The sequence below is a fragment of the Macrotis lagotis genome, chromosome 7 (assembly GCF_037893015.1).
Source record: "Macrotis lagotis isolate mMagLag1 chromosome 7, bilby.v1.9.chrom.fasta, whole genome shotgun sequence".
NCBI classification, from domain to species: Eukaryota; Metazoa; Chordata; class Mammalia; order Peramelemorphia; family Peramelidae; genus Macrotis; species Macrotis lagotis.
In genome coordinates this window covers 122,459,401-122,482,545 of record NC_133664.1, presented here as the reverse complement: position 1 = coordinate 122,482,545, position 23,145 = coordinate 122,459,401, and the positions used below count along the sequence as shown (strand labels likewise).

General features: G+C 35.3%; 1 protein-coding gene across 2 annotated transcripts in view; it reads left to right on the top strand.

Annotated features, from left to right (window-relative positions):
* The window catches only part of SND1 (staphylococcal nuclease and tudor domain containing 1), a 520,505-nt gene that overhangs the window by 325,732 nt on the left and 171,628 nt on the right, over nt 1-23,145 (top strand). For both annotated transcript variants that reach the window (XM_074193769.1, XM_074193768.1), the window contains one exon: nt 17,339-17,480. In XM_074193769.1, the coding sequence (XP_074049870.1) occupies nt 17,339-17,480 (142 nt within the window). The remainder of the gene's footprint in view (nt 1-17,338; nt 17,481-23,145) is intronic.

Below are 23,145 nucleotides of genomic sequence, written 5' to 3'. Positions count from 1 at the left end.
AAGTCCCTCTCAAGTCCAGAAAAAGAAAGAAGCACAATTGTATTTCTGGTCTCCTTTGTCTCCAGCATGGAAGACTTGAGGATATGAAGATGAAAATGAATACTGCCTTTATTTGTGCATTCTATCAGGGAGCACATACAAGCACACGTACATTCCTATGAAGTAACATTCATAGCTCCCAGTTACATACTGGTCTGCAATCCCTATACTTATGCCAATTAAAGTGTTTCCTTCTTTATCTTGCTTATCAGATATCATGCTAAAGACTGAAAATATAGGATCTTTATTATGCACCTGTAGGCAGTCAATAGGACTTGAATGATTCAAAGACTTCACTCTCCTATAATATCAGGTTGTAGTTGGAAACTAAAAGGATTAATACACACATACAGGCATACATACCTACATATTCATAGTATGTTGTACTCTAGGAAGGCACTAGTGATCAGGTGGAAACAATCAGTAAGAGCTCCTTGTAGAAGCTATCCCATGAATAGACTTTTAAGGCAAAGCAGGGACTCCCATAAGCAGAGTTGAGATAAAATGCATTACTGGTATAAGAGACAGCCAGTGCAAAGACAGCGATGGATGGATAACCTTGAGGCATAAGAAGGCCAATTTGTCTGTAGAATGAATGAAGATGAGTAATGTTTATCATCTTAGAAAGTTAAGTCAGGGCCTAGAAGATCAAGTAGAGCTTATATATGATCCTAGAGGCAACCAGAAGCCAGTCAGAGTTTACTGAGTCCTAAGTGCTCAGCCCACAGAAGGTAAGGGAGTGGAAGGAGACTGCTGAGGTCTGTCATCTGTCATTGGAACAGGACTCTGGGGCTTTGACCACATTCAGACCCTGGTAGCAGAATGACTTGGGACACTTAATAATTGCCTAGCTGTGTGACCTTGGACAAGTCACTTAATCCCATTCCCTTAAATAATTTTTTTTTTTTACAAAAGGGTATGGGTAGAAATTTGCGGAGGAAGGGGGAAGCCAATTTGTTTTAGGAGTCAGGGTAGCATAGGATTTTTAAAAAACTCCACAATCACAATTCTGAAAATGAAAAGATTAGATCCCTTTTATCTGCTTAAACAAAGATATACATTATCCAAGCAAAAAAGTATGTTATCATTTCACTGAGAACTGATTATTGTAATGTAAAAAATTGAAATCTGCTTAAAAACAATGGAATTGTTTCTTTTCTCAAACAACTGAAAACAGATTATGCTTATACTGAATATCTCTCCCACCTATTTAAAATTAATTATCTAGGGGCAGCTAGGTGGATAAAGCACCAGCCCTGGAGTCAGGAGTACCTGGGTTCAAATCAGGTCTCAGACACTTAATAATTACCTAGCCTTGTGGCCTCGGGCAAGCCACTTAACCCCATTTGCCTTGCAAAATACCTAAAAAAATAAATAAATAAAATAAAATTCATTATCTACAATTATATTTTAAGTACAGGTTTGTATTAGGATTTTAGAGGATAAGACTTTCAGTTCTCTCATTTTACACTTGAGGAAATAGAGGCTCAATGAGGTTAAGTTACAAGCCCAGGGTGTCACTGATAAGTTAAGCTTATTAAAAGCAAAGAAAGCAAATTCAGACTGTTGAATTTTATTAGTGCTGGGATTGTAGTCAAACCTGCCCCTTATTCTCAACATGACCTCATCTCATAATTTCTGGTTTTGTTTTTTAATCTGTAAAATAAGAGCAACAACTAAATGATCTTTAAAGTCCCTTCAAGTTCAAAATGAATTAATTTATGAAGTCTCAATATACATAAATTTAGTTAGAGCAAGATTGAATATTTTTGGTTTATCTCTTACTGTCCTAAAGCTTCCCTTTACCAAAGATGATCTTCTTCCCTTTCAATTATATAAGATTTCTTTCCTCTAAGAAGTTTTCCACAATTAATTCTACATATTCCGCAAGTACAAAGTAACATTCATACTTCTCAGTTGCATACTGGTCTTCAGTCCCTATACTTTTGCCAATTGATGTGTTTCCTGCTTTAGCTTGCTTATCAGATCCTGTGTTAAAGACTGAAAATATAGGCTCTTTATTATGCACCTGTAGGCAGTCAATAGGACTTGGATGACTCGAACTTCACTCTCCTATAATTTTAAATTAATATAATTAAATTTTCTCCTATGATTTATCTCCTATAAATTTTAAAGAAAGAAGAGAGGAGAATGAGCTATAAAGCACAGTAAAGCAGAAATAAGAATGAATTAAAAGCAAAAAATACAATGGGATTTTCAAATCTTACTCATTTAGGGAAAAGAATGATATACAATAGACTGATGTAAAAAGATTCTGGGTATAGATAAGAAGCAATCTGGGTTTTTGGTCAAAGATAGAAAGCATGAATATCTACTTGATCAAAAATTTCAGTATTCAGTAGATGTGCACTTGCACAGATACAAATGATAGACATAAATATAAATGAATATGAAAGCTATGCTTCATAGAACAAAATGAATTAGTAATTAACTCTCAAATCAGTAAGGAAATGTGTATTATTTAACAGTTTCTCAAAAGCAAACTATATTATTGACATCTACAGCTTAATTAAAAGATGATGTAAATATATTTGATACATTTTCAAATCAAATTTCCACTAAACACAAAGTAGATATAACTAAAAATAGAGAAATAATGCTAATGAATATGAGAATATTTGATCTGTATAATAACCTGAAACATTAGAATTGAAATATTCTGTAACTGTTTCCACATAAAATCTTACGTAGAAAATAAATAACTGAATGGCATTCAACTAATGGAAAATCTATAAGGATGATTAAATAGGTGAAATATTAGATATGAAAACACTGACATAATGGTATTCATATTTTGAAATTCATGATGAGAGCCACAGGAAAACCTATTTTAAGATTTGGACCACTAAGTCCCTCTGTGGCATATTTAAGTCAGAAAATAAATGGATCTTTCATGTTACTATTAGAGACAGATAGGCAGCCAGGTGATAAAAAGTTAATAAAGTACTGAATCTAGAGTCAGGAAGGTCTGAGTTTAAATGCAGTCTCAGACTCTGGCTTGGACAAGATATTAAACTAGTTGTTCCAAGTTTCTTCATCTATAAAATAGAAATAATAATAGCATCTACCTTCCAGAGTATTGTGAGAATTAATGAGATAATATGGGTAAAGTGTTTAGCACTGTATGATGCCTGACATAGCAGGGTGATATATAATTATTGTTGTTATTATGGTTATGATTATGATTATGATTTTATTATTTTCATGCACTTTCAGAAAGACAGTGATCTAAAGAAACAACTAGAAGAAAACTTAAGTCAGTCTAATTTTTAATTTGTGACAATGAAAAGTTGGAGTCACATGTAAATAGAAGTTTTAATCTGTGATTATTGCTTTGAAATCTAGTTTCTCTGGGGGAGAGGCATTTTTTAAAAAAAAATCTTTTTGTTTATTTAAGGCAATGGGATTAAGTGACTTGCCCAAGGTCACACAACTAGGCAATTATTAAGTGCCCCAGGTTGGATTTGAACTCAGATCCTTCTGATTCCAGGGCCACCAAATCCCCCAGCCTTCTTGCCTAGTAAGGTTCTTATCTCCCTTTAGAGATAATCTCTCTTGACCCCTTAGGATCTATGGAACTCCCTTTCCCTACCCTCAAGGAACCAGATTAATAATAGCATCTCCAGATTTGATGGAACCTCAGAGTCCATCTAATTCAACCTGTGGGATTACAAGAACCTTTTCTACTATGTTCCTGACAAATAAGTAGTCTTTCCTTGAAGATATCCAGTGAATGAAAACCTACTGTTCCCCCAAAGCAGCCCATTCTACTTTTGGATAATTAAAAGATTTTCCAAACTGGACTGCTTTCTTTTCCATTACATTTGGCATATATTTTCTTGTGTCTCCTCTATTCCCTGTACCAAGAATGTTCTCTTCTTTTCCTCACCTCAAAAATTCCTTTATATATTTTAAAACTAAACTCATTTGATACTTCTTCCATTAATTATTTCCCAGTTGCCCTAATCAATAATTCTTTTCTACCTTGAAACTTCAAATAGCACTTTGTTTTGTACTTCTCAGAAGCATGCTTATATATTATTTTTATCTATAGGACCAACTTCACTGTAAATCTCATGATGACAGTAACTTACTGAGTCACACTCAAGATTTTTGAACAGACAAGGGACATGACTAGATTAATTAAGAAGAAAATAATGTCTTGTAGTAATATAAAAAGTTTATTGAGGGGCAGCTAGGTGGCGCAGTGGATAGAGCACTGGACCTGGAATCAGGAGTACCTGAGTTCAAATCCAGCCTCAGACACTTAATAATTACATAGCTGTGTGGTCTTGGGCAAGCCACTTAACTCCATTGCCTTGCAAAAAAAAAAAAGTTTATTGGTGATAGGAAGAATAATGGTATGAAGACCTGTTAAAGGCTTATTAAATTATATAAAAATGTGATAATAAGGGATGATGGCAGCAGAAAAAAAGAATGGTTTGAACAAGAGGTATGAAGAGATAATATTGATGGAATTTAATAAGTTATTGGATGGGTCATATGCACAAATACTTTTAAAACAATAGACTTTTCTCTCTATTTATTTATTTTCAAATTACATGAAAAGATCATTTTCAGCATTCATCCTTTTACAAGCTTTCAGTTCCACATTTTTCTAACACCTCCTCCCCATGGCAGCAAGCAATCTGATTTAGGTTATACAATAGATTTAAACATTTATTATTGTTCAAGATTTTTTCTTCTTTTGGAAATGATTTTCTTAAAGAAAAATTTAGTAAATCTAATAAGAAAATAGCTTCATAAGAAAACTAGAAACTGACAGTGGGTCTAGACTTTTTTTTTCTACCTGTGAAAGTTGACAAATATTTGTTAAACACTTCTTATAGTTCTGACGCTATGCTTCATGCTGGGGTTACAAAAAAAGACAAAAGCAAACTCTTTGTTCAAGGAGTTTATAATCTAACAGGGATTAGACCATAAGCCGCAGCTAGGGAGTTGGAAAAAAAAAGAAGCTATATAAAGACTAAATCAGAGATAAAAACACAATTCTTAAAAATGTATTGCTCTTTTACCCCTTATTGGTTTAGGATATGTTTCTAAGCCAGGTTGCACTTTCCTTTAGTTGGACTACCTTTAAGTATGCCCTTTGCCATGTTTTGTTCTGTGTCCAAGAAATTAAATTTGCTTTTCTGCATGGGAATTGGGGTTACAACAGACACTTTACTAATAGCCTGACAGTATGCATGTGTGTGTATTGGTAGTATGGGAATTTTATGTTCTTGATTCTTGATTCCTTGTAGTTAGCACTTTCTTTATCCCTTGCTTATATTCTCTTCCTTTGTTTTAACAATCGATGGCAGTGGATAGAGCAAGGCCCATTGAGTCAGGAGTACCTGAGTTCAAATCTGGCCTCAGACACTTAATAATTACCTAGCTGTGTGACCTTGGGCAAGCCACTTAACCCCATTGCCTTGGGGGGGCCAATCAATGTGTAGGGAGAAGGGGAACCTTTCCTGCTTTTAAAAGTTTCCTATACTGACTGTATCTAATAGAAGCATTCATCCTGTAATAACTCTCCCTTAAGGTATCCATCCCTTAAAAAGATATTTTGGATGAACAGAATTTCAAGATGTTATTTGGTAACATAGACAGAAAAGGATGGAGCTATAGGAAGAAATTAATAATTATCTACCTTCTGAAGTATAATTGCCCCTTTTTTGCCTGTATGTGAGCTTCGGACAAAGAAGAGTGGAACAACAGGTTGCAACTGTTTCCCTACCCCACTTCCAGAAGTAGAGATGATGAATAGTACAGAGGAAACTTGATGTCTCCTTCCAACTTAGGTTATCTTATTCCATTCTCCCCTAAGTAGTCTGCAAATACATAGTCCATGTGAACCTTGACCAAATGTTCTGTACTGTTATAATAGTATCAACAAATTTAAGGTAAATGAGGTAACAAGCTAATGAATAGTTGAGAACTACATATAGTACTTAATGAAAGGCTATTGATGGCCCAAACTCATTTTATTTTTATTCTTTTTTTCTTTTTTTGAGTAAGTGGTGAATTTAGACCCAGTAGGGGTTTCTCCTTTTGGCATGGGCAAGTTCATTTCAACCCTTTAAAAGATCCTGCTCATTCTGGTGTCTGGTTTTCTTTATGTAAAAGGATAATAACAAGCTCTACATTTTTATGACACCTTCAAAAAAAAAGGGAATGAAATGGGGCCAAGTGCTAAAGAGGGGATGATTGAATGCAAATAAGGAATACCAGCAGAGAAGATTAAATTAGCTGTGAATAGAAGGGATGGGAAATTGGATGAGAGGGAACAGTATTGAGAGTATTTCCACTATTTTCCTTTTTTAAAAAGTTATTTCATTAACTCATACAGTTACAAAAATCCCTATAAGAAGTCATAAAGCACCTCCCTAAATTAAAAGGTCAACCGGCATTTAGAGCTAGAGGAAGATTTTTCCATTTTTTCCAAAGAAGTGATGAGAACCTTGTTTGTTCATTGAGGAGTGAGTCATAGTTGTACCTTCCCTATTCCTCCTGCCTTTATTTTCAGCTATCAGAATTAACATGGGATTCAGATAGAAATCCTTTGGGTCCACACAAGCATAATGGCAGAATTGGGGGGAGATGGGCTGTCTGTATTTGTTCTCCTCTCACCCTTGCCCACCCACTTTATTCCAGAGTTTTGGCATCTCCTTGAGCACCTTTGCAAGGCAATGCCTGCATGGTAGGACTTGAGGAGAACTGAAACTAAGGGAATGTCCATCAACTGGGGAATGGCTTAACAAACTGTGGTATATGTTTGTCATGGAACACTATTGTTCTTTTGGAAACCAGGAGGGATGGGAATTCAGGGAAGCCTGGAAGGATTCATATAAACTGATGCTGAGTGATATGACCAGGATCAGAAAAACACTGTACACCCTAACAGCAACATGAGGGTGATGATCAACCTGGATGCACTTGCTCATTCCTTCAGTGCAACAACCAGGGACAATTTTGGGTTCCCTGCAATGGAGAATACCATCTGTATCCAGAGAAAGAACTGTGAAGTTTGAACAAGGACCAAGGACTATTAACTTTAATTTAGAAAAATAACTGATACCTTATTGTCTGATCTTGCTATCTCTTATATTTTGTTTCTTCCTCAAAGATATGATTTATCTCTCATCACATTTAATTTGGATCAATGTATACCACGGAAACAATGTAAAGACTGATAAACTGCCTTCTGTGGGGGGGGAGCGAGGGAACTAAGATTAGGGGGGAAATTGTAAAATTCAAAAATAAAATCTTTAATAATAAAAAAAAAGAATTGGTCCATATAGTTTCTGGTTTAAAACACAGTGTAGGTAGCACTCCTTGACATTGTCATATGTTTCAGCATCAGAAACTGATATCATTTTATTGGCAGAAATGATATGAAAGAAAAGACATTGCCATCTGCTTTGCTGCTGCATTAACAAGTGTCAAGAGTTTTGTCGGTTGGTTTGAAACTGTGTAGAAGGCACAAGCTTCTGAAAGTCTTTTTCTGGATCTTAGAGAATTACCTCCCAATCTTCCTTCAGTACTGTAAACTTTCTTTATCTTTGCTTTAGACATCTTTTAACATTGATATTCCTTCCATGTACATAGTTCACCTCTACCTACGTTTCAGCACCTTATATAATGAATTGTTATGTCAAAAAAAAATTTATCAACAAAGTCAAGCTTCTGGCTTCGTCTTTAGTTGGCAGATGTATATTCCTTCACTGGATCCTTCTTCAAAACATTTCCAGGTTAATAGAACCTGCTTATGTTCTACTAGTATAGCCTCTGAAGATCAACATTTATGTGTTATAATGAAGCAATAGAATAGCTTTAGTTTCCTTGAGTTTTGGTCATTTCTATTTCAGACAGTCTTTCACCATAGTTGGAAATTAATAAATGTTGAATGAGTAATAAGAAAAATCAATGTCTTGTCCATCTATAGGTGCTATTTCTTAGTAAAGCCTTCTCCTGTCCTCACCAAATACCTTTGCAATTTGTATACATTATTTTTTGATATCCAGTTCTCAGCAGTGCCAATAAAGCAGCATTCTTGACCTAGAGATTATTTATTATACAGCCCAGGTGCTGAAGACAACTCCTTTAGTATAGTAGTTTTTGTTCATTCATTTCAGTCATGTTCAACTCTTCATGACCCCTTTATGGGGTTTTCTTGGCCAAGATACTGGAATGGTTTGCCATTTCTTTTTCCAGCTCATTTGACAGTTAAGGAAATACAGGCCAACAGGGCCTTGCCCAGGATCACACAAACAGTAAGTTTCTGAGGCCAAATTTGAACTCAGGAAAATGATCCTTCCTGAGTTCAGGTCTGGTAACTCTTAACCACTGTGTCACCTAGATAAATGTCCTTGAACCCAGTTTTGACCCCGATGAGTTTTATTTATGTGGGTAGGGAACCTATTCTTCTTAGATTTTCTTTGGCTTTGTTTCCAAGAAGCATCCTCCAACTTGTGTTCTTTCCTACAAGTCTTTAATGAGCTCTTCCTCAAGATTGGAGGAATCTTTTAATAGTTGGTTTTTGTTTTCTTTTCAAATGAAGTTACCTGTGCCTTATTGCATCATTATTTTGTCAATTTCAAAGTGCATTGAGGAGGCAGAAATATTCCTTAAAAGATGCTGTCTTCAGCGGCAGATGAAATGCACCTAATACTACTTTTTTTTTAAGGTTTTTGCAAGGCAAATGGGGTTAAGTGGCTTGCCCAAGGCCACACAGCTAGGTAATTATTAAGTGTCTGAGACTGGATTTGAACCCAGGTACTCCTGACTCCAAGGCCGGTGCTTTATCCACGCCACCTAGCCACCCCCTAATACTACTTTCAACAAGTTTATCTGAATAGTTCAAAAATTCCTAAGAATAATTTATTTAGGACAGACTGTGTAAATAATGTAACTACAAAAAAGTTTGTTATTCTCTTCTTAGTTGATTTTTGCATTAATAAAGAACAAATACTGTGACAGAAAGCATTGAGAAAACCCTCAGGTGTGTCTCTAGCAAAGAACACTGATGAAGAGGTTTGTGTCATATTCAGTATAAATTAATAATTGTGATTCTATTATTTAATAATGAAAATAAAATTGAAGTATTTTATAGACTCTTTGTTTTGCAAAAAATATTTTAGAAATAAAATTTTGTATTTTCATTATAATGCTCTCTTTATATTCTGGCAATATGTAATCCCCAAAACATAAAGGGCCAACTGCAACCTTAAATTTAAGTAGTCAGCTGTCAAGAGAATCATGTGTTTGCTTTTGAAATTAATCTTATAGTTATTTTGTGCTTTTGATCTATTTTGTTGCCATTTAACATGTCTACACTTAAATAAATGTATACATGTTTTTCATCATTTCATAAAGTAGCTTTCCACACTTTTTTTACATTTACTCTTCCTTGTGGTATAACTATTACATTAATATGCACAATTTGGTGAAGCAGTGTAGCTATTAGAGCCAGGCAGACTTGGGGTCAAGTGCCTCCCCTAGTTCATATTGGTCGTGTAATAAATGATAGAGAAAATACCTGTCTGCTTTGCCAGAGCAAATGTCCTAACCAGGCATTTTTCTTTTACAAGTGTATTATTGTTCCATGGTTTCTTCAGTCATTACCCAAAGGGCACCTATCCATCTTTGCTATATATTACTGCTTCTCTGAATATTTATATACGTATACTTGTATATAAACATTCTTAATTTTGTGTAACCAGAATTACCTGTTTTATCTGCTGTGATTCTTCATTTATTGTTGTAAAAAGTATTTCCTTCTCTTTTCTCTTTATGATGTGACCTATAACTGCACATATCTGGACACTTGTGTTATATAGTATGGATGTTGTTCTAAACCTATTTTCTGCCAAATTTCCATGTTTTTCTCTGTTCAATTTTTATGGCATAATAAATCAATTTTGGCAGCATTATTATTTATATTATATAAGACTAGTTCAACCTTGTGTAGTTAATCTATTTTCAATTATTTGTCTTGTCTTTATTTCTGTAAAAATATTTTGTAAATGTATTCCAATAGTTTTTATATGGACTTTGATAGATGGAATCCTAATTATTTTATACATTCAGTAGTTTTTTTTTTAATGGAATCCCTTGATTTCTACATAAAGACTTTATATAAATTTATTATATAACCTTTTACATTGCTAAAATTATTGTTCCAGTTGAATATCCCTATTTCTCCAAGTAGATCATATTATTTGCAAAAAAGTGATAATTGTTTATTCTTTATGTTTATTCCCTCATTTTCTTTTTAATTGTTATAGCACTGTATCAAATAATAATAGTGATATTGGAAATTATTGCTCCGTTACTGATCTTTTTAGCAAGGCCTCAGTAATGACTGGATTTTAAATAGACATTTTTTTTTATCATATTAGAGAAAGATTCAGTTTTTTCCTTAAACTTTTTAGCTTTTTTTTTTAAACAGAAATAAATGTATTTTGTCAGGAGGCTTTTTTGATCTGTTGATATATTACATTGTTTTGGTGGTATGTTATTTTTTTAACACTCCTAAGACCATAGATTTAGAATTGGAAACCACCTTGACCAAATCATTCCATTGCTAGACATTTCTTCATAGAGGTTAAAAACCATGTAAAAGAACTCCCATGTACACAAATACTTACAGCAGCATTTTTTGTTTAGCAAAGACCTGGAAACAAAAAGATCACAATTAGATGGGGAATGTCTAAATACCCAGCTGCAAGAAATTCCACTTAAGGGAATAAAGAATATTATATTTTCAGAGAAACCTGGAAAGATTTGTAATGACTGATATGTAGTGAAGTGAGAGAACCAGAAAAACAATTTATAATGACCACAATAATAGAAAGGAAGACAACTTTTAAAGACTTAAGAGTAGTGACAAAGTGGGGCAGCTAGGTGGCGTAGTGCATAAAGCACCGGCCTTGCAGTCAGGAGTACCTGGGTTCAAATCCGATCTCAGACACTTTATAATTACCTAGCTGTGTGGCCTTGGGCAAGCCACTTAACCCCATTTGCCTTGCAAAAACCTAACAAAAAGAAAAAGAGTAATGACAAAGTACGTATTCCACGTCTTGACAAAAAATTGATAGATTAAAGATATAAATATTAAAAATAATAATTAACGAGCTAATTAGACCTGATGAGTTTTATAGATAGCTGAAAAATTGTAGGACTTTTTCCATAGTCTGTGCTAAGTGCCAGGTTATAAATTCAACAGTTCCTATCTTTGTTGATCTGACATACTACTGTGAGGATGAAGAGAAAAGAAGATAGAGCCCAAGATTGAATTTTGACATACTAATGGTTTGAAATGGAACATGGGTAATACAGCAAAGGAAATTTCAAAGAAGTAGTCAGACAGGTCAGAGGAGAACAAGAAGGCACTTGTTGCAAAAGTGAAGTAAGGAGAAATTGAAGGAAGTACTGATCAATAGATTCAAAAGGAGCATAAAGATAAGGCTGAGAAATGAAAAAAAATTATAGCTATTGATGTTCTAATCTTGCAGAAATCTTATTTCCAGTCTTACCAATGCCATATCTTTTTTTATATTTCTTAATGTGATTCTAAAAGATTCTCAAGCTTCTTGCAGGCCATTTTCTCTTACAGTCATGTTCTTTGTACAGATTTCTCCTTCTACCCTGTAGTATTTATTTTACTGTATTGGGATCTCTTCTGAATGGGTTATGTTTTATTTATTAATTTCTTTAGTCTTTCTGTTTTGCAAAGGTGTTTTTCTTATGAAGATTCTTTCCCCTGTTTTTCTTTTTATGAAAAAAATTGATAATTTTTATTGTTTCAACCACTCTTGATACATTTGGCCTTAGTTTTGACCATCCTGCCATCTTGCTAGAATTCTCTTGAGAAGATTATAGGAAATATTAAATTCTATAGTAATATTAAGTTTCATTATTCTCTACTGAATCATTTCCCTGGATTATCAAAGAAGCAAAAGTTATACTAGTAAAAAATTTGATGACAATAGGAAAGAAAAAGAAGAGACTGTGGTTTCTAATTGCAGGTCTTCATCTACTCGGTTTTTTTTTAGGTTTTTGCAAGGCAAATGGGGTTAAGTGGCTTGCCCAAGGCCACACAGCTAGGTAATTAGTAAGTGTCTGAGACCGGATTTGAACCCAGGTACTCCTGACTCCAAGGCCGGTGCTTTATCCACTACACTTCCCAACCACCCCTATCTACTCTTGTTTGAAACAGTCTCTTTTTAATGGCATTCTGTATATTTTAAAACTTCATTAAACAATTGAAGTTTTTTCACAATAGCCATAATCTTAGAAAGGAATATAATAAGGAATAGAAACAATAGGAACACATTTCTGGAACTACACAACCCTTCTGGAGGGCAAAACATTTAACAGTATTCAAAGTCAATTTTACAGTAATAAAATCAGTAATAAAAGCTGAGTAAACCATTTCCATTTCTATCCTGAGTAGGCATAGATGATTTGTGGGTAAATTCTTTGTCACCTGAGGGATCTTGTCATTCTGCTTTACTCAACTTTGCATTTGATCAACTATGAAAATAAAGTTAGAGAAAAATGGCCTTGTTTCTTTGTATTTTTAGAATGACAAAAAAGTGCATGTTGAAAGAAAAAGGAAGCTCCAGGCTTTTTTTTTAAAGACTCTAAAATACTCTCTTGTGATACTATGATTGAGGTTGAAGATAGCTTCTACTTTACTAAAATCAAGCCTATATGATCATTATATTATTCTTACCAAGACAAGTTATGGTCTTTTTCAAGTCAAAAGCAATCACTGAAATGTTCTTAGGCTCCTCCTCTCACTGATTCTTTATTTTTACCAAAAGTATAGGCACTTTATTCTCTTGGAAATCCAAGGATTACATCTCTGACTTGTCACTTAATGAATGGTCCATATTCTAGGTGTGGGTTTGCTTCACTAAATAGTGCATCAGGAGATTGACTTTCTTCCTCTGAATTTTTGGCTTCTGAATATAAACATTTGTTTTGGAAAGAGGTGTTTAAATTGGAGTTGTCACCATTGGCATTGGCATTCATCTGTAAACTTTGCCTTAAAAAAATGGCATTTTAGATTCCCCATACCTTCATCCAATATATTCTTTATAGAGCAGAGACAATTGAGTTGAAGGTTGAGTCTTGAAAAGCAGTTAAGAACATCCTATTGATTTTTTTTTTTTTGGCCTGGAAGCTATGAGCTTTTTTTCTGTTTCATGGTCTGAGCAGGTAGGCCTCTTGATGTTCTAGACTAGGGGCTTAGCTGAGGGGAAAACAGTCTAGCTATAACAAGTAGATCCATCTCTTACTGTTCATTTTTTTTTTAAATTAAGGCTGCTTAAATAAATGGCGCTGCATTGTTGGTCAGTTCTGACTTTTTATAAGCCTACTTTCCAGGTAAATCCAGAAGGCATTTAGTGTTTCTTTGTGGGGGACTGGAGGGTGAGCAAAAATACTTTTGCTTTGGGTGCCAGACTTTTATTTTAGAGTTATTAACTGAACTCATATGATGCATTTAATTCAAGAATGTATTGTTGAATTGGAAGATCCAACTTGGGAATATGATGCCTTAGATTATGATATCAAAGGGGTTTTAATATATCCAGTATTTTATACCCTATGTTAATTGACATACTTAGGTATTCTAGGCTTTATCCAACTATAGATGAAGTATTTGCATGTAAATGTTTATGGACATTTGTTTGTTTATATGCTTTCCTTCAAGGCAGCTAGTTGGTGCAGTAGACAGAGCACTGGCTTTGGAGTCAGGAGGAAGGAAGTTGAATCCAGCCTCAGATACTAGATACTAGCTGTGTGAACTTGGGCAAGTCACTTAACCCTGAATGCCTCTAATCAGGGGCCTTGTCCATTCATCCTGATTCATATCTGGCACTGGACCCAGATGGTTCTGGAGGATAAAGTGAGGTTGGTGACTTAGCACAGCACCTCCTCACTCAAATCCAATTCAAGTGCTTGTCATGGCATCATATCCTTGATGTCATGGTCTTCTTCGAACATGAAGGACAAAATTTTATTATTATCTTTTCCTTCAGGGACAGCTGGGTGTAGATAACTGTCTACTATAGATAGAACTATAACTATAGATAGAACAACAGTCCTTGAGTCAGAAAGACCTCAGTTCATATCTGGCCTCTGACACTTAGTAGATTTTCGATCCTGTGTGCGTCACTTAATCTTGTTTGTCTGAGTCTCCTCATCTATAAATTGAGCTGTAGAAAGAAATGGGAAACCATTCCAGTACCTTGGCCAAGAAAACTGGGATTACAAAGATTCAGATGCAATGGAAATGTCTGAACAATAGCATGTACTCAAATGTGCATGTGAAGAATTTTAACCAAACTAAGCTATAGGTCAATTTATTTTTTATTATTAATAACATGGTGGTGGAAAAGGTTTGAGAAGATTGATTACTGTCTCTTTTCTGCAGTCCTCTTAAGAGAGGGTGATGCCTATTACTGTAAATATTGTTTTGATCCCTTCTTACTTCACTAGCTTCTCTAAATACATGTGGCTCCAAGGCACCTTTGTGTCTCCTCAGCTGCTATGAATACATGCATATACTTGATGGCTTGTTAAATTTTCATTATCCAATATGCATTAATTTAGTTATAATAGCCCTGTTGCTAGGAGCAAAGATTGAAAGTAAGAGTTTGCAGCAGCATAGTTTCGTTGTGTCATTTGAGTCAGAGAAATGTGGAGAACCTTTTGCCCTCATACAGAGTTTGTAGTTAGTGTTTGATTAATACTAAATGTGGCAAAAGAAGGAAAATGTGTTGCTGGTATCTGGTTTGTTATCTGTGTGATTTCCACAGAATGTCTATTTGATAAAATCCTCTTAATTTCAAACATATCTTCAGGTGTTGATAGTATTTGTTTAAGATAGCTCTATAATTCAATTGCTTTTAGGATTGGAGAACTTGAAGGAAGTAAAGGGGGGGTGCTTAAAGCTTAAAATTTAAGTCTTAATATGATCTACTTTGTAAATCTTGGTGGAATTTGTGCCTAGTAGTGAGCTTAAGTATAATTAATTTTTTTCAAAAATTTTGTTTATTTTGTGTTTTACAATTTTCCCCTAATGTTACTTCCCTCCCCTCACCCCCATAGAAGGCAATTTGCCAGTAAATACATTGTTTCTATGGTATACATTGATCCAAATTGAATGTGACAAAAGAGGAATCATATCCTTAAGGAAGAAATAAAGTATAAGAGATAGCAAAATTATATAAGATAACGGGTTTTTTTTCCCCCTAAATTGAATGTAATAGTCTTTGGTCTTTGTTGAAACTCCACAATTCTTTCTCTGGATACAGATGGCATTTTTCCATCGAAGATAGCCCAAAACTGTCCCTGATTGTTGCAGTAATGGAATGATTAAGTCCATCAAGGTTGATTATCACTCCCATGTTGCTGTTAGGGGTACAGTGTTTTTCTGGTTCTGCTCATCTCTCTCTGCATCAGTTCATGCAAATCACTCCAGGCTTCCCTGAATTCCCATCCCTCCTGGTATCTAATAGAAAAATAGTGTTCCATGACATACATATGCCACAGTTTATTCAGCCATTCCCCAATTGATGGACATTTACTTGATTTCCAATTCTTTGCCACCACAAGCAGGGCTGCTATGAATATTTTTATACAAGTGATGTTTTTACCCATTTTCAATATCTCTTCAGGGTATAGGCCCAGTAGTGGTATTGTTGGATCAAAGGGTATGCACATTTTTGTTGCCCTTTGGGCATAATTCCAAATTGCTCTCCAGAAAGGTTGGATGAGTTCACAGCTCCACCAACAATGTATTAGTGTCCCAGATTTCCCACAACCCTTCCAACCTTGATCATTGTCCTTTCTGGTCATATTGGCAGTCTTAGAGGTGTGAGGTGGTACCTCAGATGCTTTAATTTGCATTTCTCTTATAAGTAATGATGTAGTGCAATTTTTCATATGACTATGGATCACTTTGATTTTCTTATCTGTAAATTGCCTTTGCATATCCTTTGACCATTTGTCAATTGGGGAATGGTTTGTCTTTTTAAAAATTTGACTCAGTTCTCCGTATATTTTAAAAATGAGTCCTTTGTCGGAAATAGTAGTTGTACAGATTGTTTCCCAGTTTACTACATTTCTTTTGATCTGGGTTACAGTGGTTTTGTCTGTGCAAAAGCTTTTTAATTTAATGTAATCAAAATCATCTAGTTTGTTTTCAGTGATGTTCTCCATCTCTTCCTTGGTCATAAACTGCTTCCCTTTCCATAGATCTGATAGGTATACTACTCCTTGATCTTCTAGTTTGCTTATAATATTGTTTTTTATGTCTAAATCTTGTATCCATTTTGATCTTGTCTTGGTATAGGGTGTGAGCTGTTGGTCTAATCTCAGTTTCTTCCATACTAACTTCCAATTTTCCCAACAGTTTTTATTGAAGAGAGAGTTTTTATCCCAATAGCTGGACTCTTTGGGTTTATCAAACAACAGATTACTATAATCATTTCCTGCTATGGCACCTACTCTATTCCACTGGTCTACCACTCTGTTTCTTAGCCAATACCAGACAATTTTGCTTTATAATATAATTTTAGATCTGGTAGGACTAAGCTTAAGTGTAATTTCTAAGATTAAACTTTTGCTTCCAAACTATACAATTTGATTTTAAATTTTTGTCTCCATCATTGAAAAAATTCACCACTGTATGGAATAGTTTAGTGGGTCCAGAGACGATTTCTATTATGGGATTCTCAATATTTCATTAATTTTGTTTCCTTTGTTTGCTTTAGCAATGATTATTGAGTTATTACAGATTTTTTCCTCATTCTGATGCCTTAACTTAAATGATGTCCCTAGGTCTTGTCTGAACTGGATATCAGTTTATATAGTTTTGAAGATTGTGGTTTTACCATATCTAGTGAGCTTAAAATTTTATAAAATATATTTAAAAGGAAAAAATGAACCAGAGAAAGGGTTCTAAGAACAACTTAATGGGAAAGAAAAATTGATGTGTAGAAAGAGTTCCTGTGGACGAGAGTGTCAGTACTGTTATAAGATGAACCTTTTGTCTCTACAAATTGACTATTAAAGAAGTAGAACATTAATTGCATCATATTCATGTCATATCATCTGAAATTCTTCATTATCAACCGTGTTCCTAGGTTTTGCTGGTCAGTTGTGCCTTGATCCTCAGGCCCAAGAAGAAAATGATATCATCATCTTTTGATGCTAATCTTATGATGATCATTTTTTTATTCTTTCTCCTGATTAGGATACCCAGAAAGCCAAGCAGTTCTTACCTTTCCTCCAGAGAGCTGGTCGTTCTGAAGCTGTGGTGGAATATGTTTTCAGTGGTTCTCGTCTCAAACTCTATTTACCGAAGGAAACCTGCCTCATTACCTTCTTACTTGCAGGTAAATTTCATGTATTTTTACAATATATTTTTAACATTTCGCCTATGTTAGTGGTATTTTCATTCCTTCTAAATAAGTTGGGATCCATGAAGAAACCATTTTTTCTAATTAGCAATTGAGACTCAGAAATTTAAATGATTCTTGGATCTATGAGCACAAAAAATGACTCTAAAGTAGTGTGTATGTATATGTGTGTGTGTGTGTGTGTGTGTGTGTGTATCTCTTTCTGGTTTCTTCTGTTCACCCTGCCTCTAGAATCTGAAATCTAATAAGTGGCACTATGTATGTTATCTCTTGAAGCAAAATTCTTTGATATTTGAAGATTGTAACGAATACATTCCTTTTCTCCTTGAAGAGCTTACAGGATGGAAAGCCAAGCTTTCTGGGTTTTGAGTGCCAGCATAACTGCTACTTTGGCATTATGTTTCTGGGCAGGTGGTTTACCTTTCCTCCTCCTCGTTTCTCACTATTCTAGGAAATGGGGGGGTAGACAACTTACTGTAAATGCCCAACACAACTAGAGTGATAAGAACTTCAAATTCATTTTGCCAAGTATCATACTTTAATATATTAAAAATCCATGACCTCATTATTGGGACACTATCAATGTAGGTTACAACTGCTCTGTAACTTGGTGATTTTGAAGATTTACTGTAACTGAAAAATTCACAAGCTTAAAGCCAACCTGGTTATGAATCTTTCATGATAAAGCTAGGCCAGACCTTAAATATTGTTCTTAAAAGTCTGTTGCCAGGCTGCAGATCCTGCTTGTGTACAGTTAGCATAACCTTCAAAATTCCAGGAATGATCATCATTCCATAGTGCAGTGAGGCTTTGGAATAGGACTTTTGAGGGAAAATTGTACGCACTATTTAATAAGATTCTCCATGATGGTACTACTTATTTTGAAATTTCTCTCCTGCCATCTCATTTATGAAAAAGCTGCAGAACTCTTGTGAAGAACTTAGTTGTTTTGAGATGTCATAAGTTCCAAACTTTTTTATGAAACTTTAGGTATGACGTTTCCTTTGCTTCCTTCCACCACTTACAGTGTTCCTCTGTTGATATGAAAGGGGAAACCTGCCTCTCTTTTGTCACTCCATATTATCTCTTCTCCTGTGTTTTATAGAAACTTAATATGGCCAAAGCTAGTAGGACTATGAATCATGCTCTTTGAGCAATTTCCATTTATGCACTCAAGGAGCAAATTGCTTCATTTCTTCTCTGCTGGAAAATAAAGTTTTTTTTTTTAACAATAAGTATTTCACAGAGGCTGTTGTCTATAAGGGAAAACCATAATTTTGCTTCACTCCCTTTTCTTCACCCATCTTTGAACACTTAAGAGGCATACTTGTCTTATTTCTGTCCAGGCTTTCTTATAACTATTAATGTCTTGAAAGGAATTTGCTTTTATGGGGAGAAAAATGAAGGTGCCATTTTATAATCCCCCTATGTGATTGCTTTGTTTTCCTAAGAGGCATGTATCAATTTCTTCTCAGTAACTATGCCTTCCTGAGGCTAGCAAATTGGGTTAAGGGGAATAGATAACTCTTCAAGGACTCCAATAGGATTGAAGCACTGTAGCCACTGACCAATCCTCAAATCTGTTCTAGATTCTCTTAGAACCCTTAAGAATTTAATAGATAGATACACTGCTTGTATTCCTTTTTGTGATTATTGTTGTAAGATCCTACAATCAGTTCCTGAGATTCTGAACCGAAAGGCAAAAAGACTACCTCTAGAGTAAGTTGGCTTCTCTTAGATATTCAGAGGAAAGAAAACAATTAAGATAAAATCCAGATACAAAAGCACCTAAATAAAATTCAAAGACCCAGCAAAATTGTGACATCCTTGTACCTTTCCTTTCCAGGCATACCATGATAACTTGACTTAACTTTGCATCAGCAATCACATGTAATTTATTCTAACTCAAAAGACACTTCTTTGAGTAATTTCTATTTTGAAGAAAAACAACACATGCATATTCATGATTAACATATAAAATTTTTTTCCCTCACAAAATGTGCTTACGTATATTATATAAACGTCAGTCTCTTAGATCTCCATGGAATTCCAATCTTCATAGGTGCAAGCAACAGAGGTATAGGTCTTTCTAACTGCTTTGATTGTATTTCATGGAAGAAAAGAGCAAGAATTCTTTCTTGTTAGCATCTATAAACCACAAGGCCATTCTAAAGCTTCTAAATGCTGAAGAGCAATCCTTGTGAGGAGGAAATGTGTATGCTGAGTTTTCAGAGTAAGTTGAGGCGCTAAGTTGAGTTTGTCTTTCTGGAGACCAACAGAGAACAAAGTAGTAAACTTATGTTGTTTGATTCTTTATCTTAAAGCAACTTCTCACTTTTTTTTCTTCTTTGGCTAAACTTCAGTATGAGTGCTTCCTAACATCTAATAAAATAAAATCTAAATAAAAGAAACTGTAATAACTGACTGTGATACTTGTGGCAAAGCCCCAGTTTTCAAATGGCTTGGTCTGTGCTATTTGTTTGTGGAATTCGTGGATTGGAAAACTAATGGGCAGGATATTTTACCTCCTAGTCTTGCCTCCCCTATAAAGCTGTGAATGTCTTCTTTCAGAGATAATTTCACTATTCAGGGTACCAGGAGGGAATATGTCTGAAATTGTTTGCAGCTAGTTGGGTTTCTTGCCCCCTCCTTTTATTTCCTAAAATCTGTCAGATTTTATCGCCTAAGAACACAGATTCACTGTTTGTTAATTAGTTTTCACACTTGATCATTTCATGTTTGAAAAGGTTTTAAAAGGAATTTTCCAAAATTTGTAAACCTAGGCATTTTGCTCCAGGGCATCAAAGCCAGGTGATTAAGAGGATTTGGGTACCTCTTCTTTTTTTTTTTTTGCTTTGTAGTTGTACCTACAGAACAGGATTTGTCAGGATTAATGTAGGCAATTTATATAACAATCAACTGGACATTCTTTTGGTATAGACTTACTAGGTTATTGAATTTAATTTAAGGATCCTGGGTGATGGCTTTCTTTTTATACAGATTTCTTTGACCATGGAGACCATAGAGTTCTCTGTGATTGTTGAGTAAAACAATTCCCTAAATGTTGCTTTTTCTTTAAGTCAGTATTTGCTAAACAACTGTTACATGTCGACACCACACTAGGTTCAACAGATACAAAGACAGAAACAAAAATAGTCCCTTCAGTCAAGGAGATTACATTCCTTCTACTGAGAGATAGAACCTGAAAACAGGCAAAGTCAGTGGAGGGTAATTTGGGGAACAGTTACGGAGCACTCCAACTAAGGACTTCCAGATTATTTTCCTTTAGGAACTGGCATGCAGTGTGAGACTTGGAGGAGGCTCAGGATTTTGAGACAGAGCTAAAGAGAAATTCTCTTCCAGGCATGGGTGGCACTATATGCCAAGGCACATATTGGAATGGAATGGAATTCCAATCGCAAGAGAACTTCATTTTATTTGGTTAGATTGTAGATTTTCTCAAGGGGCAGAGTAAGAAATCACAAGGAGACCAGATTAAGAGTGTTTTGAAGGGGCAGCTAGTGGTTCAGTGGATAGAGCACCGCCCCTGGAGTCAGGAGTACCTGAGTTCAAATCCAGCCTCAGACACTTAATAGTTACCTAACTATTTGGCCTTGGGCAAGCCATTTAACCCCATTTGCCTTGCAAAAACCTTTTTAAAAAGAGATTTGAAATGGCAGTATCATCCTCAGAGTCAGTATTATCGTTAGAGTCACTAAAATTTCTTGTCATGATTATACCCATGTCTTTGGCATGTTATTTTTGGCAGTTTTATGGAAAATATAAAGGGAAGAGGAGAGACTGAAAACCTCTGGAAGTCTGTTGAGATAGTATAGATAGGAAGAGGTAAAGACCTAACAAAAATTTTGGCTGCATGATTGGATAGGTGGCAACAGATGTGAAAGATGATATAGAAATAGAATTGACATGACCTGGTCCAAGATTTTAAGTGAAGAGCAAAGGAAGCACCATAAACAATTCCAAGCTTGTGAACCTGGGATGAGCAGAAGAATAATTTGTCTTATACTGTAGGGGAGAGGTGGGTTGCTTTAGGGCAAAAGATAACTAATTCCATTTTGGAATTTGAGGTGCTGACAGGACATTCAGGTTGAGATAGTATCAGTGAGGAAGTGATGGTGTGAGATTACAATTTTCTATAGAGATTAGGCCTGGATATATAGATTTCTGAGCCATCTTCAGTGAAGTTATAAATGAACCTTTAAGAAATTATGATGAGGGGCAGCTAGGTGGCGTAGTGGATAAAGCACCGGCCTTGGAGTCAGGAGTTCCTGGTTTCAAATCCGGTCTCAGACACTTAATAATTACCTAGCTGTGCGGCCTTTGGGCAAGCCACTTAACCCCGTTTGTCTTGCAAAAACCTAAAAAAAAAATTATGATGAAGGGGCGGCTAGGTGGTGTAGTGGATAGAGCACCAGCCTTGGAGTCAGGAGTACCTGAGTTCAAATCTGGTCTCAGACACTTAATAATTACCTAGTTATGTGGCCTTGGGCAAGCTACTTAACCCCATTTGCCTTGCCAAAAAAAAAAAAAAAGAAAGAAATTATGATGAAGACAGGAGAGAATTGGACCTAGGACTTGGAGATGCCTCTGACTAGTTCAGAGCCTTTCACATAGAAATGGATAATAACTCAGCAAAAGAGACTGAGGAAGGATGAAACCAGTGTTGTATTTGACTACTTTGTGTCTAGATAATATACACATAAACACATGCACAACCACATGTACCCAGCATAAATACAAGTAAAGCATTTTGTCAACTGTTTGGGGCTGCAAGCCTAATTACACAAGGACAAGAAATTAATTGGAGGTGGTTAGTAGAGGCAAACATATAAGAGCATGCCAAGGAGGTTGGCTACCAAAGAGAAAGAGGATGGGAGGGGGGAGGAGGAGGAGAGAGAGAGAAAGAATGAGAGAATGATTCTCAAGGAAATGATAAAATAATCATATCTGGGGCACAAGTAAAATGATTGTCCTTAAAAAAAAAGTAAAGGTCACCTCTTCCTCAGACAGAAGGAAAGGAGGGAAAGAGAGAATAGGGAACCTTAGAGAGATTTTGAGGTTTAAAAGAAAGCTCACTACAGATGGCCTCTATTATCTAAATTAAGAAATATCAAACTCCCTCAGGCAAAATTCCCAACGTGGTAAAATACAATTTGGAAATGTTCAACAAAATAAAAATATAACATAAAATAATGTTAATTTATGGTATTATGAGTGAATTTAGGACCCCTATTTGCCATTGAGTAGGGAACTTAAGGCAAGAATAGGACATTTAGAACAAGTATTGTGGGAAGTATGCCTGAGAGTCAGGACAGAATAAAAGATCCACCATGCAGCCAGTGAAACTAATTTGGCAGCACTGTATATCTTAAATTGGTTTTCAGCAGAACTAAGTAGAAACAGAGAAAAGACACAGTGAGAATTACCTGAGTTTTGGAGTTTGGGCAACTTGGATAATCACATCCTCTAGAAGCGAGCAGTTAAAGGGTAAACTGGTTTACATCAGGGTCAAGATTATTCAAAAGGTAACAGGAGGTCAGATAAGTAATGAGCTGCCATGCTGTAGATCTTGGTGAGGACTCAAAGTAGTCAAGTTTAGGAATAAACCTTGTGAAGAGAT